Source organism: Amblyomma americanum, chromosome 7 (genome assembly GCF_052857255.1).
Source record: "Amblyomma americanum isolate KBUSLIRL-KWMA chromosome 7, ASM5285725v1, whole genome shotgun sequence".
In the NCBI taxonomy this organism is placed as follows: Eukaryota; Metazoa; Arthropoda; class Arachnida; order Ixodida; family Ixodidae; genus Amblyomma; species Amblyomma americanum.
This window is the reverse complement of record NC_135503.1, coordinates 40,273,589-40,290,923: the sequence shown is the minus strand read 5'-3', so window position 1 is coordinate 40,290,923 and position 17,335 is coordinate 40,273,589. Positions and strand designations below refer to the sequence as shown.

Genomic DNA, 17,335 nt, shown 5'->3' with positions numbered 1-17,335 from the left:
AACCAATTGGAGGGAATCCTTCGAGTTTTCCATCCACGAATAGCCCGGTTTTATGAAACTAATATCGTCGTGCCGTTAATATTAATGTTGAAGCAAAAAGCTGAGGCCTCGTTTATTTTGTAATCCCATCTGTTGCACTGCGGCAGCCGTTAAGCTTGCGCTGTTCACCGGAGTTTTTCAATTTTTGCCCGGACACAAATTAAAAAGAAGAAAATGAGGATAATTTGGTGTTTATTTTTGTCGAGTGGTGCTCGTCTCAAGAAGCGGAGAAGGGCCCTAATTAATGCAGAGCCCACAATGCGTCATCTTCGCGGCCACTAGAGTGAAAAACGCTCAGCCAGCTCATTAAAAGTGTACTGGCTTAAGTTTAAAAGATATCTTTAAACAATAACAATGTTTATTCCTATGTTCCCAAACACAATTTCGCACTGAATAGTAACGACGTTCTGCATCCTTTAACGCACTTTATGTATTTGTAAAAAATATAAATGGGAACAAAATCACCATAAGCCTTTTTAACTTGAATTAAGGTTGAAGAAATAGCAACAATGCCTGCAGTACATCAATCAAGTGCATAAGTTGACGTGCAGGGAGTGTTCTGAAGACGTGTACAGAAACCCACAAAATTTACGTGTAAAAAGAGAAAAGTCCTTGCAATTGCGGAGCGTTGTAAAGAAACTCAGTTTCTGGGGATTTGAAGCGTCGGTTGAGCTCAGGAGCTCAAAAAACCACTGGCGAAAAGTAAAAATTACAGCGAGGACAGTTAAACAGTGCATATGTAGATAGCTACACAAGACATTCGTGCTAATCAATCAAGTGAAAACAAGCTTTAGCTATAAATGGAGACAGGCTTGTTTCGAGAACTCAGTGTTTCTCAGAGCAAATGAAGCTTCAGCAAAGCTAGAAACAGAACTGGTTCGTGCTGTTTTCTTGCATTACGAACTACACAGCTTGAACTATAAGGAGCTGGTTCGTACTGTATAAAGAACGTCCCGGTACTTTGCTGTTTACGTTCATCCTTATTAATTATTCGTGCTAAGCACGATAAGTTTGACTAAACTACTAAATAAAGCATTATTTGACGGTTTGGTCTAGAAATGGACATAGAAGTCGTAAGAAGACCAACAATATTATAAAAAGCCGATCATTTGCTATTGAATTTCATTTCCTGCGAAATCTCGCACCTTAGCGTTGCTCCACACGAGCGCTCTATACGTTCTTTTTATGCTCAAGATAGTGGCACTATTTGTTGCTTAACTCGGTTTCTTTACATAGCCCTGTTTCTTCATTCGGCTTTTAAGAAATTATGTTATATCAGAAACCACACTAAATATTGACGAGCATTGGATTGAAAGACTTGCTGCCGTGTCTCCTGTTACCCTTTCTTGGAAGAGATGAGCGTACGCTTCAGCTATGATGCTCCATAAAAGAGTTCTTTAACGATTCCTTGCTGATGTGTGGATGCGCAGTACCAGTGACGAATCAGTGTAGCCATAACGACTAAATGGCACGCTAAGGAAACAGTGCTACAAAATTAGAGCCAGCTATAGAGACAGTGCTCTGCAGTATGCATATGTGAAATGAATGACGCAATGGTTCAACCTGGTTTTTCTTAGAAAAAAATGCTTCTTTCGGCGCATTCTTTATAACGCAGAGTGTTAAAACATGCATGTCTAGGCGAAAACTACCAACAGAGTGCATTGTTCTCTTTAAACGAAGTAACTCTGACCTCGCATACTCGCCTAAACTTCGCTGAAACTTATGAGAGAACATTCCATTTATTTTTGCTTTTCCTGCGTCCATCTCTTATTACGCCCCTTTCTTGGCATTTTCTCCATTTTATCCTCTTTTCTATGCACCGCTATTTTAAGGCGCTATAATATTCCCGTCCACAATGCCACCAGTCCCTTTCCTGCGTTAAGAGCGAGGCGGTATTTTTTTTAATACCAATCATGCAGAGGATAAAAACATCTTAAAAATCTCTGGAGTCTTCATGAAAGCACGCCAGCCTCTCACCAGTGCTGAAGAAGCAAATCGCTACAGAAGCACAAAATTTTGACGAAACATACTGTTTGCTTCTGAGCCTTATGCGATATCTTGGGCAGGCCAGCAAAATACGAAATAATCAAATTGTCAAAAGTCCGATGAATAGCTCTTGTTAGCCAGTTCATTTTGGAAGTCCATCTTTTCAAAGTTCAGAGAGTGGGCCTCATACTGCACTCTCAACATTATACCTGACCATGCAGAGTATATGAATCCAGTTCCAGTTCGAAGAACGTGAGGCAAACTTTTTCCGCTCACAAAACAAAATAATCCTATTTAAGGTATGTTTTAAAGCTGCCAGTACACTTCTATTGTCAGATTCATGCAGCATACTTATGGCCACATTTTAACAATTTGAGCAATCTAACGCTTGAGCGCGCGCATTCTCAAACCTGTAGTAAGAAATATCGTTTAGTTTAAAACAGCTTTGCTTCTCAATGAGATGTCAGGATATCAACTGGCTCTATCGCTGAGACGTCAAATTTGCTGCTACGTCACTGCAGGAAAATATATTGAGAGCATGTGTTTTTGCTGGCTATCGTTTCTCAAACTTCACTGAAACACTGATCACTCTTGCCTTTCTATAGCCGACTTCTTCCCGGCTCCCCGTGGTTAGGACGGGGTCAATCTTCATTCCGTTGCTTTTTCTCCTAGCAGTGCTAAGTACACCCAATCTCTGCTTCGAGCTGCGGTATACGGCGGGATCTGTATTTTTTATTGTCACGGCACGTTCTCGAATCTCGCAAGTACAGCAAGAAAGTGGACACCACGTTTATTTCCTTCTCCACAGGGACGCCATAAAGCGGGACGGTATACGGCGACATTACACGCTGCAGGCAGGACAATTTCGCGATCACGTCCCTTCTTTATATGTTTGTACGTAGGCTAACCTTTCATTTCCCGCTCGCTATTCGGCAATATCAGCAAAGTTACTGTGTGCGGGGCCACTTTTCTACATTTGATAAGGTATTTCCTCTTGTATAAAGAAGAAAGGAAAAAAAAGGAAACCACATGCCCTGCGGCAACGCGAAGCTGCCGAGGTCACGTCTTCCACCGGCGCAGTTATCCCCTGTTTTCCTCTACCACTAAATGATGACGCGGCGAGACACCAATGAACTGTTTCTCCTCGACACTTTAAGCTCTGAAATTTCTCGGCACAAAACGGTTATGTTTTGATTCTGCAGATGCAACAAGTGAAGAGGATATTGTTTGCACAAATTAGGCTGGCATTGCTTGCATTTTTATTATTTCTACCAGAATGTATGGCGAAAATACGATCTGGAACAAGACATGAACGCCCTTCCTTCAGCCGACAAAGCTGTTCCCGGGCGATGCGCGATTTCTGTCCTGAAAAACTGTCTCGCTTGCAGTCGCACTTACAGATTAAAAATGATTATTGGTTAACTCGCATTTCCGCAAGTCAGCTGCCGCCAGTGGAGCCCTGGACTACGGGCCCCGACCACCCAAACAAAAGTTCTCTCTTTCTCTCTCACTCTCTTTATCTCAGTAAGTCTTATAAGGTCAAACTGAAGGAGCAATAAAGAGAAAGAAAGTCTAAGAAACTAAGAGCCTAAATATGTATTAACTTCGTGGAAACAGTCGGAAAAGATATATTTTTGTTGAAGTTTGAGGATAAGCTACGACTGAGCTATAAATAATCTTGATTTTAAGCAGATTTAATACTATCGCCAATGATCGTAAAAATTCTTGCTTATGACGTGTACCTCAACCGGGAGGGAGGGAGGCAGGGGCAGGTGTTTTCGCGGTGCTCTGATTATACGCATGTTCCCTGGTTAGTCGCACGAGAAGGCGCCCTGAACGAACCAGGTATTTTGCTGGAAATAAATGTACGAGATATACTGGAGAGGTGTGATGCTTCCTTTGTGCATGAATTAATCAGGATCAGTTTATTACACTGCGTTGAAATTTTATTTGCACGCTGTGGTTGGTCGTCCCGACTTGCATGCGTTCCTCTACCCTAGCAGCACAGGGCATCGGCCCAATATAGGAATGTGTTGGCAAAGGCTGGTCCTGTCTAGGAGCAGTTTTTGCCAACACATTTCCAGTATTGTCCACGACCCTCCCAACACGTAGGAATATATCGGCTCGGCCATGAGTGGTACGGTTATAATCTGTATTTCTCCCTCTCCTTACGAATGACGTGCTTCACTAAGGGGCTCAATAAGCTCCCAATTCCAAATAACCCTTAGAGAACTTCATAATGTCCGTGTAGCTGCGTGAAATTGACCCTCAAGGTTCACTGCTTCAGTCAACGAGGTGCTACTGCACGCTATTGAGGAATTCAAACTGCTCGAAGGTCAGACTGTGTAATGGAACCATAGCTGGTACGTGATAAAATGTATGAAAACGCTGCTCAAAGGCTGCACAAAATGGACTTTCGCGCCGCCATCTTTTCTTGCATTTCACTAACCATATTTCGCAGTGTCTTCGCAGGAGTCGCAGACATAATTGCGCGACGCTCCTCACGTGACAGTGACACCTAATCTGGTCTTCTTATCACTAACAAGACCCGTGTGACATGACTTGCTTCGTTGAGTGACGTGAGTGCGATCCGCGGCTGAGGCCTCAAGTTGTGCGTCTCCATTCCGCATCGTGATGGAGCTTAGCGGTTGTGGTCGTGGGTCCCTGCGACCTCCGGTATAATACAGTGCCAGTGGAGTAACAAGTCCTTTTCACTGTCCTCACTGCAGACAGAGACGGCGCTGATGTATGACGCCGTGAAGCTATTCGCCATGGGCCTGCACCAGCTGGACTTGACCAAGGCGGTGGACTTCCCGGTGATCTCATGCGACATGGCCGTTTCCTCGTCCGATGGCAGCAGCCTCATCAACCTAATGAAGCCCGTAAGTGCTCTCGCCTTGAAGGAAGAAATTCACTCGGGGTCGCTAAGCCTGGGCTTTACTGGATGTCTGCGCTGTGGGAACGTACTTACTTCCTGGCGGTTACACGACGTCACATAGTGCTATAATATCCGCTCACGGAAGGCCCCGCTTCATTATTAAGAAGCTTTTTCTTCTGTCCGCACTGCGGCCGTGCTGTAAGTTACGGTTCCACACCTAATGGCGAGTACGCAGAGCTTACAATTAGTAGAATCCGCATTGTATTCATCAAGAGAAGCTGTCGTAATTCGGAAAAATAAGCCAGCTCTCGTGTTTTGGTCGTATGGTGCTATAAGCGGTAGGCACTTCCCGCTTATAGCAGCAACAAGCTATACATGAAAGTCACCAATAAACTGACAAGAACAGCTGAGAGCCATCGTGGGGTACGGTGAGCCGTAATGAAGGGTCTCACCAGTGGCTGGGTAGTGGCTGTTTGCTACCAAGAATAGTGGGCAAGAACTGGTGTGAAATAGAGGTAGGCATACGACGCTGGCGCCATTTCAGATTTCAGATCCAGGCATGAGCGGTGCATTGAGGAGGTGACTAGCTTTATAAAGAAGTTCAGCCTTCTTGGACATCATTTTAAACTGCGAGGCAGATGGCATCCTATAAGATACTGCTATGAACTTATTAATGGCAATGGTCTAACCTTCGAATGCGTAGCAAAATCTTGCTTACAAAGTTTGTCATGTGCTAGCAAAAAACTAGTTAAGATTGTCACCAAAACTACTGGGGTGCGTTTTCGACAATAAATAGGAGGAAAATAGAAGCGCCCCAAGGAGGGATCCGCGGATATATTGATTGTTATGGTGCCATCTTAGTATATGCAAAAAAGAAGTGTTCATAAACCATTTCCATTGAAAAAATTTCTACACGTGTAATGCAGAATAATCGATTTCTTGAACTACAAACTCTTAGGATAATTAGAAAGAGGCATTCTTATTGTGGCAAATCTAAGCAAAAGGGGCTCATGCTTTTGGTTTTGTTGAAGCTTGTCTTGCTTGTTATGTTATTATAGACGATTTTGAAGCCGTAGTTAGATGCAAAACTGGCAGTTATTTCCATTCTTTGGCTGACGTTAAATTTGCGGTTTCGCAAAGTAATAAACCATTATTTGTAGTTGTGTTCCAAGTTGAAGTTTCGACATGTGTTCAGCCCAGCTCTGGACTGATACATGTACGCATTTTCGGGCAATATTAACTGTACCGCCAACCAACAAAAATTATTCTGTAGAAGAACGGCAGACGGGGCGAGTTGGAAATGCTCCATAATATTAACACAGCGCTTAGCAGGAAAGACCAAGAACGAAGGGAGCACACACACAACGGCGCTGATGTGATGTGACCAACTCCGTTGTGTGTGTCACCTTCGTTCTTGGTCCTTCTTGCTTAGCGCTGTGTTATATTATGGAGAAATTATTCAGCCGGGCTCTCTCTCTATCGAGGTTTTAGACATTATTTGACTAACCATTATGTGCAAGCAGCGCTCCCAAAGTTTGACGTGCAGTCTGTGTTGATTGCTTTGCGTGTGACTGTGCCAAAAAGAAAGAAAAAATACATGAATAGCGCAAAAAGGCGCCCTTTGCTGCATAAACTTTTCCACCCATTTGTGCATCGTGCGGCTGAGAACTTCAACTCCTGACCACATTTAACTAGAGCTGGCAGTGAAAGACTATGCAACAGTGCAGTAACAATATTATAGGTCATTCGTCAAAACTGCATGGTCTAAGCATGTTAAGAACAAGTTTCAAACGCAAAAATGCCTGAGGCGTGTGAAAAAAGAACATCAGACGTCCTTCAGAAGGCGTTGTCGGTAGCCCTGCTAGTCACGTTACTAATACCGGAAATGAGAGACTCGAAAAAAGAAAAGAAGAACATTTTTAACGCAAGTTTCTTGTCGTGGAACTGATCGCCAGAAAGCCGCGCGAAATTGGCAAAAATGATGACAAATCGTGCGCTCTCCCACGGCAGCTTAATCAGTTTTGGGCCAGCCCCTGCCTCTCCGGGTAGACAAGCTGGAAGCGCGCAGCAACGCTGTAATACTAGAGCGCGTGCGAGACGGTCATTAATTCTGCCGAAAGGGTTGCGCGGCCGTGGGCAATTAGGTGACCCCACGCGTCTCTGACCCCCACGACCCGCGCTCTCTCTCGCGGCGTTTCCGAGCAGTGCCAAGTCCCCATGCCCCTGTGGGTCGCACTGCCTCTCCGTCCACATCCCTCATAACCCTCCTCAGTTGGACGAGCCTATGCTGGACAGTGGCTCGCTATCCGCCAGCTACGTCCCTTCCAAGGACAGTGTAAGGGAAACGAAGGCCGCCGGAAGTCAGGGACAAAGAGTAGTTTATTATAGTGTTTATAACTACGCGGTGATTTGAACTGTCCTACTTACTGCAAGCAATGGGTGTTGGTGTATTTTATTTCCTTTTATTTTTGTCACAAAAACGAATGAATGATGGCGTGAACTCTCATGTGTAGTAGACAGCACAGTTAAACTTTTTTTTAAGTACGGTATGGTGAAACGTGGTTGTTACGAGAGTAGTAGAGGCAGTTTGTGGCAATAGTCAGACTTTGTCCGTGAAAGTACAGTAGAGAGCTGCTATTGGGATTATTTTTGCCCAATATTTCCTTGTTTGTATTTCGATTTGTAAGGCAGCGATTTTTCCTGACAATTTGTGCTAGTGTTATGGAGATATAATGTAGACAAGGATACAACATTTTTATTGCAGTTTAACGCAAACATTAGGGGCGCTCAGAAATCACGATACCAATCGAAGTGCCTAATAACTACGCGTACGTGCGCCATTAACTGTCACTCTTCCCTCCATACAGCTTGCAACCCGCGTTATCCCTTACAAAAATGCTCTATAGAGAGTCAAATGACAGTCTATAGACTTATTCTGGACTCCATTTCCTCCCCACAGATATTTATTTTTGTCTATTCATAGTTTATAGACTGTCTATAGACAAACACCTTGTAAAAGCTTATGGCAATAAATCTATAGAGTGTCTGTAGACTGCCTATAGAATTCGTGTTGCCAATAGACTGTTCTCTAGGGTTTGTCTATAGACTTTATAGACAGAAGTCTATGAACAGTCTATAGAGCGTCTAAAGAAATTTTCGTAAGGGATATAGGTGTAGCGAGGCGGTGTGGTGTGCGCCTAAGAACCCATAATTTTGCGAACTTCTTCGAAAGTTTCTCGTGCAGGCCTTTCTGGGAAACAACAAATTTTTCAGCATCAAATTATTGCATACGGAGTGAATTTTCGTTGTCACTTACTGCACTTGGGTGAATTAATTATGATTAACAAGTCTCTCTGACATTACTTTTTTCGCTCTGCAACGCTCATTTAATTGAATAGCAGCTGTTAAGTTTTTTTTTTGTCCAGCCTTGTACTCACTGGGAAACAATCTTTTGCCAGTTTAGGCAGTTTTTCTTTCCCACTCACTGCAGGTGCTGACCGCTCCAGAGAAGCGAGGATTACAATTCATCATCTTTTCGATTATGCAACAATAAAGCAGCAGTCGAATAACGAAACAGTGCACTATACGGCCATAAGTGTCGTCAGCGTGATTTGCTATTTCAGCGAGCTATTTCAAGGAATTCTACAGTTACTTTGTACTAATGTTCGCGTAAAAACAGCCAGTGAACATATGCCAGTTTCTAGCAACGGCATGCTAACACAGCCATTCACCTCAGAGAAATTAGGTGTCGAATCTGGAAACATTTTGCGTGTGCTACAGTGACGTTTCGGTCAGAAAATATGACCGTTATACACCAGTCTATGGAATCCATTAGTAAAGTTAAATGTATTCCGGAATTAGACGAAAAAAACAGTTGGATTACACAGTCACCTTATCTTTTACAGATCACTCTGCAAGGGCTGACCGGAGAAATTAGTTTCGACCCCCAAGGATTTCGGTCGTCTTTCAGCCTCGACATCATGGCCCTCAAGAGTGACGGGTTGCAGAAGGTGAGACGAACACCGTTTCTCACAATGAGAGACACGCATGCACATCTTCAGAGCACAAAACACGCACGCACGCACATACGCCCGAACATACGCACGCACACACGCACGCACACGCGCACACACGCACACAAACTCACACAAACTATTACTTCAGAGACACCATGTGCCAAGTTTTATAATTGTATATTCTGCCAGAAATTATGCCCCTTCAAATAACAAAATGGCTGTGCTTATTTAGCAAACGTACCTTTTGTAGTAATTAGCAAATCTAGTTATTTTGTGTTCTGTGATATTAGAAAATGCAGCTTTGGGCTGTGAAATCGTGTGTCCTCTTTCAAGTTTTTTCGGCGAAAAACACATTGTATGAACACGAGCTATACTTTCTCTGCTTTAATTGGTAATTCAAAATACTATTTTTTTTTTCCGGTGAAGAATGACGAATATGGGAAAGGGAACTTCATAGCCTCGTTCCCCGAAAAACGTTGCACCAGTAGAATTCCTGTTCACTTCAGGAATGAGAAATGACAAAACTAAGTTCAGAGCTTTAAAGACGCTCTAGTTTATTTCTAGGGCGCAACTATCCCAAATAAAACCCCCAAGAGCCTGTGTGGGATGTTCCTCGTCCACACGACGCAGTTCAGCACCAATAGCGTCAAGATTCCGCCGCTTGTTAGCTCCTTTCGACGACTGAAGTACTTGTACCTATCCTCGACACCGGCACGGCCTAGTAGTTTTCTCCGTTTTCCTGGTTTAAAAAAAATGAATTTGAAATTTGGTTTCTGGTGAAAGGAAATGGTGCAGCACTTATTTGTCTCACATCTCGGCAGACACCTGAACCGCGCCGTAAGGGAAGGAATAAAGGTGGGAGTTAAAGAACAAAGGAAGAAAGAGGTGCCGTAGTGAAGGGCTCCGGAATAATTTCGACCACCTGGGATCTTTACCGTGCACTGATATTGCACAGCGCACGGGCGCCTTTGCGTTTCGCCTCCATCGAAACGTGGCCGCCGCGGTGGGGTTTGAACCCGGGTGCTCCAGATCAGTGCGAACCAGTTTTTTTAGCTCCCTTTATCTCCCTTGGGCCAAGGTCATGTCCGGAACAGCTAAGGCTGCCGCCGTTACAACTTTCCGCGCTCTACACGATCAAGATTGCACTTTGCAAAGAAATGGTACTAAAGGAAATCAATTGTTGTTTGTGAAACTATCAGCTTGATGAAACTATATTCTCCTGGCATTTTTTCTCTCTCTTTTACTCCGTGCTCAGTACTTGCACATGATTAACTTTGATCGCAAAGGGCCATATAGCAAGGTCGACATCTAAAGTGCGAAAGTGCTAGGCGGTTCTACAATGAGGCGACGCTGCAAGCCAGTAAGGTTCCAGCGTGTCGTCACTTCCGGGTGAAAGAGCGGGCCAACACGCAAGTAGTACCATCTTTGTCGAAAGCCTCCGCTGACATTGCGGCTTAGAGAAACCATGAAGTTTTAATCGGCTAGCATTAAAAGACTCATGAAAAAAAAATGCGGCGTCGGTCTTAAAATTGGCGCATTGCCAGGAGAAAAGTGACGTCGCTAGATCAGAAGTGACGTCATTTCCGTTAAAACCATTAAAAATTTCTAATACAATCACACTTCAAACAAAAAAGGTAATTTGTTGTCCCTGTGAATTTTCGCTTTCCACAAATGCCTCGAGAGACATTTTGAGAATGAAAACGTGCACATTCCAAACAGGAAAGCCTGACGGAAGGCACATTCAAGGAGAATGACGAATAGTCACAGAGGGACAAAAAAAAATGCTTGCGTAATCATATGTGTGTGTTTGTACCAAACCTAGGTCGATTTTCGTTTTTCCAGCCAATGAGGCCCTGTTGCTTCTAAAATTCCATATTTGCCTTCTTTTGTCGCCGCACGTGTCTAGACGCAGTCTTCCTAGGAAAGAACATGCATTAAAAGAGTGGAGAACGATGTTTCCCATGAAAGCACACTATGCGAAGTCTCTTCCACGTCACGTCAGCGCGCTTCGAATATTGTGCTCGCGAATCAGTTTCAGGGACATGAGGAGGAGCGCACCCGTCACGTAAGCTCGATGAAGCACGAATTTCTCGCTTTATGGAACACAGATAAAACATTTTGCCTTAAATATTCTTTGGAGGCCCAGCAACTTAATACTGCAAGAAACAGAAAAAAAAAGTTTTTTTGGCGAATGTCGGCTCCTTTGCCTAATGCACCCCCTCAAGACGACACCTCGAGCAAGATTTTAAAAAACCAACTTTCAGAAGATCTAATGATATATAACACTTTTGAATGCCATGCGGAAAATTACTGCGGACTGCTTAGATATATTAAAATATAATCAACTCACTTGCCAATTGCGCAGTTTTTCTGGTAACTGTATGATTAGGAGCACCAACGGGTTCATATGAGAAAAGCCGTAACGATGACACCATTGCTACCGTGTCTTTAGTTTCTGTCCTTGGGTGTTGACTATATCCTTGATTGATCCACGCGTTCAAAAAATGCATGATATATCTGAGTACAACGTCCAATGTAATAATCAGCTAATAAATTAGCTTTCGTAGTTAATTCTAATATACTTGTAATGAACACTGTATCAAAATTTGTAAAGTAAATTTTGCTCATCAGTAACAGATATTTCCCGCAGAAAAGTACACATTCAAAGCTGATAGATCTATTGTTAAGTTGGAAACAATACTTGGCTTATTCAAAACACGCAGAAACCTGGTATCGTAACGCATCGCAGTCTGCCTATATTCATTTACGTGCATCAGAGCTGTGCCCCGTAGGCGCATAATTTCCCTGGTATTAAAGACTTGTTATTACGGCGATGCCATTCTGACAGTGTGACGCTCGTTCCTTTAATCCTTCAGATAATTTGTAGTTATTCCGTCCTACGTCTGCCATTATTTCTTCTGTGCAGCTTTAAGAAGCTGAATAAGTTCTGCGAGAGACACAGAAATGAAACATGTCGCTCGAGCGCGTAGCTAAAATATGGGCATAGAGCAGCAAAGTTACTGCATGTAACGGTAGACTACCGTTACATGCAGTAACGGTAGTCTGCAGCCGCAATTGCGATTGAAGGGTCTGCGAGCAATCTCGTTGTATAGGTTTCTAATGCTGCATTGAGAAAATTTTAACGTTTCATTAAAGCAGTGCGCCAAGGAATCGAGAAGCCACTGTCTGGAAGATAATCGTTTGGCGACAAGAAGGCTGTTTACTTAAAAAAAAAAAACTCATCGCCTTTCTTGCATTGATGAATGTTTCGTTATATTCGCCTTGCGTATGTGTTGTGCCGTCGCAAGCGCCTCTGCATACACTGAGAGAATATAATACTGTACGCTACTACCGACAGACAGAGGTCGTCTGCAGGGTTTTTGTTTAATTTTAGGTGACCATATGGTTAAGGCACGGTAGTGGTTTCTTTACCAGATCGTAACTAATGACTCTCCCGGCCTCCTTTATTAGTCCTAGATGGCAATCAGCCAAGCCTAGTTATTCTTCCCGAGTGCTCCAAAAAAATAGCCGACTCCATCCTTCACAGTTACTTTTTCTTCGAGAAAGTGCCTCAGACCTAGAGAAGGGGTGTTTCTTAATTAGTAAAATGACTTCTCTTCATTCTAGAATCTCGTTAATTACGCCTTTCTTGCTAGAGAGTTCAGTACGAATGCGCATTGTACTAACAATGGGAGTTTCTTTATTTCCTTGCTTCTTTAGACGCATACTTTGAAAAAGTCATTATTCTTGCGGTTCCCCGTGCCAATTCTTGTTTTCCTCCTTAAGACGGGCAGTAATTTGGAGCAGGACGAAGAAGAAGCAGTTCTAATTAACCAACTCCAATTCAAGCGGCCCGTCTAATGCGATTGCCTCTGACTGAAAGGGAATAAATTATACGGCTGGGTCAACTCGAATCAGCGCGCGGAGAGCGGCCAGGACAGCTTCTGCCTTACTTCATAGTTCTCTCGAGGCGGCTTTTGAGAAAACGAACGCCCTTGGCTCTTTTCCTTTCCTCCTCCTCGTAACGTCCTTTAATTGGGTGAGTGGATGAGCTCGGAAGGGAACGTGGCTGTTTAAATTGCGATCTGGGGCGCCTTTTGTGCAAGCTGGTCGGAGCATGGTCAAGTGTGTTGGCTCTTAAATCCACGCCGCCAAAGAACTCTGCTTTCGCATTGAAAAAGAAGAAAAAACATGCGCGGAATCTTATTATTCACAAGGAAGCTGCCTTAGGCGGGCGAGGTATATTAACTATAAAAAAAGGAAACCGAATGTGATTGTGATTGTTTATTGATTTCTTTCCAATACAAGGAAAAAGCCTATTTAAAAGAAAAATGTTATTTCCCTGCGAAAAGTGTTGTGCAGCTCACATAGCTTAAAAAAATGGTGGGGTTTTACCCTACCGGATAGAGGTGCGAAAGCATGTGTTTAGCCTGGTTGGCTCGTGGTATTGGTTTGCACGGTCGCCGGCACGTCTGGCGACGATATTAGACTCAGGTTAAGCTCTGATCGAGGTTAAGCTGATCTAATCTGTTCGCGCCGCAGATGGAAATTGATGAAGACGACGATGTGCAATGCACAGCGCGAGAGTGTGTTGTAGTTTATCACTCTCTTTATTATTAATCTTAAAATTTCAAAATCAAAACACTCATCCCTTTTCTGTTCATGACGAAAAATTCACCGGTGTTGCACTCCCACGTGCTTTTCCTTTTTGTAAACTGCGTTCAGGTGAATAGCCACCCGATTCTTAGCCGATCCCCCAGTGTGGGTATGTGCCATCTTTTGATAGGCTAACAACAACAACAACTCGAGGCATGATCGGCTGCGGGGATAGCATAGTGTTCTCGTGCAGTGGCCAGCGAAGCTGATCTGTTCGCGCCGCCACTGATCCGAATCGTATTCGCGGCAATATTTATTTATTTGTTTTATTTATTTGTTTATTTCTTTATTTATTTGTTTATTTGTTAAATATATATTTATTTGTTTTGCCTACGATAATGTACTTCATGACGCCATCCTTGATGCCCTTGACGACATTGGCGTTGGCGGCCGGATGTATTCGTGGATTGGGAGCTACCTCAATGGCCGGTCTGTTTACATGTCTACGCCTGATGGGGAGACTACCCGTCATCAGGTTTGCCGTGGAGTTCCTCAGGGAGGAGTTCTTAGCCCAACCGTATTTAACGTGGCATTGATTGGACTGGTGAATGAACTTCCCACTAACATTCACATCAGTGCCTATGCTGATGATATCTGCATCTGGGCGTCGGGTTCGACACGTCCGCAAATGCGTGCGAGATTACAACGTGCCATGTCATCTACTTCAAGGTACCTACGGCGTCAGGGTTTGCACTTGGCAGCTCAAAAATGTGCTGTGGTCGCATTCACGCGCAAGTCTGTCTGCCACTACCCGGTAACTCTTCAAGGGGTTGCAATACCATACGTCTCCCACCACAGATTTTTGGGCATTATCATTGACCGCGATCTGTCATGGTCGAGGCATATGAACATGCTAAAGAAAAGGCTCATTCTTTTTTGCCATGTGCTTCGCTTTGTGGCAGGCATTAAATGGGGCCCAACGGAGCGCTCCTTGCTTCGACTTTACTATACCCTCTTTATTGGCTACATTCGTTACAACCTTCCTGTACTCTCTAACATGAGTATTTCCTGCTTGCGGACATTAGAGAGTGTCCAAGCACAGGCGCTCAAGATATGCTTCGGATTACCACGTTGTGCCTCGAACAAAGGCACGATTGAGGAATCTCGTGCGTGCCCAATATCGGTCTACCTGACACACGGACCACTTCGTGTATATTTACGTGCGCTTACACGGCACCGCTGTCACCCGCTGACGAAGATTTTTGATGAGCGACCGGACAGCAGTTTTGCACGCGCACTGCGCTTCCATCGCTCCGAATTGCCAGCAGACTATGCCCTGCTGCATCATTCCTTGCAGCCCCCATGGGTAATGGCTCAGCCTTCAGTCTGCCTGCATGCACCTGGCATAATCAAGAAGTCTGCGATGCCGGTTAGCGGACTGAAGCAACTCGCACTTGCCTACATCTGGTCAGAATACCACAAATGTGTGCACGTCTACACGGATGGATCTGCGTCTCCAAATGCATCAACAGCAGCTTTCGCAATCCCTGCACAACAGACGACCCGCAGATTCATTTTGGGACACAAGTCTACTTCAACCGCTGCAGAGCTTGTGGGCCTTCGGGAATCGATTCGCCACATCTGCGGAGAACCGCCTCAGGAGTGGTGCATTTTCACCGACTGTAAACCTGCGCTACACATTTTAGGATGCTTCCTACGCCACACAGCCTACCAAGCTCTGGCTCTTGATATCATTAGTCTCGTATCATTTGCTCAGGGAAACGGCCACCGTATAGTGTTTCAGTGGATCCCCGGACACTGCGGACTCGATGGAAATGAGACCGCTGACGCTGAAGCAAGGAGCGCCTTCAGCAGTAGCCTGCGTACAGCTGTACCGTTCTCTATAGTGGACACAACTCGTCTTCTTTCGGAATTGATGAGGAGGGCGACGGCTAGGTACTGGGCCCTGCCAGACACCCGCCACATCCGCCTTAAACGGCTAGATCCGACGATGACCTTTTCAGTTCCTCGCGTAATACCTCGCCCTATTGAATGCGTTATCCGTAGACTACGTTTAAACGCGGCATTCACGCGCAAATACTTGCCCTTAATAGGACAAGAGGACTCCCCGGAATGTACCACATGTGGCGTGCTAGAGACTATAGAACGTGTTTCAGTGGCGTGTCCAGCGTATGCACGTGAAAGACTCATACTCGCATCTGCTCTGAAGCCTATGGACACATCGCTCCTCTCTGAGGATTTGATCCTCGGCGCTTGGCCAGATAGTTTTAGAACTGTAAAGGCAACGCGAGCGCTCTCACGCTTTTTGAGCGACACGGACCTTGTCTCGCGTTTGTGATGTCAGAAGGTGTGCCTTGTTTTTTTTTTTTAAACTAGTTTTTCATCTGCCTCCTACCATCATCATCGTCCCCCATCGTGACCTTCTTTTATCTCCTCTTCCCGTCCCCCAGAGCAGAGTAGCAGGCCAGATATTTATTTTTCAGGCCAACTTCTCTGCCTTTCCTATCAATAAACACCCCTCTCTCTCTCTCTCTCTCTCTCTCTCTCTCTCTCTCTCTCTCTCTCTCTATGTGTTCAAAGTCAAGGACCAGGTAAAGGCTTGAACGACGGCCTGGCTTTTGCAGCTTTGCTCGTGAGTTAGGGCTTTCGCTCTAACAAAAGTGAGCCTTTGACAACCAACTTTAAAAGCCGTGTCGTTGAGGCGCCATGAAAGTGCGTTTCCTTCCTAGAGAAAACGGACTATGATGTAATTGTGCACAAAGCTTCAAGGAATTCAAGACTTCAGCGTATGTGTGTATGTGTGGGGGTGGGGGGGGTCACCGGAGGATCATTGTTTTTAGCGCTTTCAAGTAAGGAAGGGAAAGAAATGGTGTAGGACATGCAATTAACAGCGGTCGTTCTGGGACATTTTTCACTGGAGGGCGTGTAAAGAAACTGTAGGGAAGAAAGACACTGGAAACAAAGTTAAACCAAGTCATGCATCTTTGCACGGACGATGTAGACGTCTAGGAAAACGGAGAGCCTAGGGGGCATACTGCTCTGTAAATCTCGCCAGCCTAGCACGCGCCACCCTCAATCATTCTTCTAAGGCACGTGTCGTCTCGGGTCAATCGATGGCAGTTTAAATCCGCATTAAATATGCGAGGGCGTAGATGCCGACACAGTACTTCTTGAATTATGCAGAGGGAAAATTTGCGCACCAATTTGACAGAGTGCACGTCACTATAGGAAGTGTCGATGGACGCATACATTAAGGAGATACATGAGAAGAAAATGTCGTCGACGAATCACAGATACTTAGCCTTCAAATTCGCTTCATAGAGAAGGTACATCGCAAACAGGTACATCACAGAGAACACATAAGATAAAAAGTGCCATCCGGCAGCGCACTTCTTCCATAAATATTTCGTGATCGCACGAATTACCACTACACCTGCAATCGCGGAACAGACAGAACCGAATCACGGAACTAACGACTAGATATTTAAGTGAAGGAGAAATGGCTGATATAAACGAATGTCCATTTGTGTAACCGAAAATATGAACCATTTTAATACGGTAGCTTTATAAGCCCTATCGATGAAAAAAAGCGGTGCCCGGTGGTCTTTGTTATAAAATTCGCTGATTGGTCGACTAGGTGTGGCATCACTGGTGACGTCATAATATAAAAATGGCAGTAATATCCAAATGGAACCCGAAATGGGCAGGAAAACCTGGCCGGAATATCAGATTAAAAACAACATGGTATCGTGTATAACAGGCTTGTAATGCTATCACGTTCTAACCCTTAATAGAAGTA

At 44.4% G+C, this 17,335-nt stretch overlaps 1 protein-coding gene across 2 annotated transcripts in view; it reads left to right on the top strand.

Annotated features, from left to right (window-relative positions):
• LOC144098949 (glutamate receptor ionotropic, kainate 2-like) overlaps positions 1 to 17,335 on the top strand; it is a 325,255-nt gene that overhangs the window by 273,090 nt on the left and 34,830 nt on the right. For both annotated transcript variants that reach the window (XM_077631937.1, XM_077631936.1), the window contains 2 exons: positions 4,755 to 4,907; positions 8,809 to 8,913. In XM_077631937.1, the coding sequence (XP_077488063.1) occupies positions 4,755 to 4,907; positions 8,809 to 8,913 (258 nt within the window). The remainder of the gene's footprint in view (positions 1 to 4,754; positions 4,908 to 8,808; positions 8,914 to 17,335) is intronic.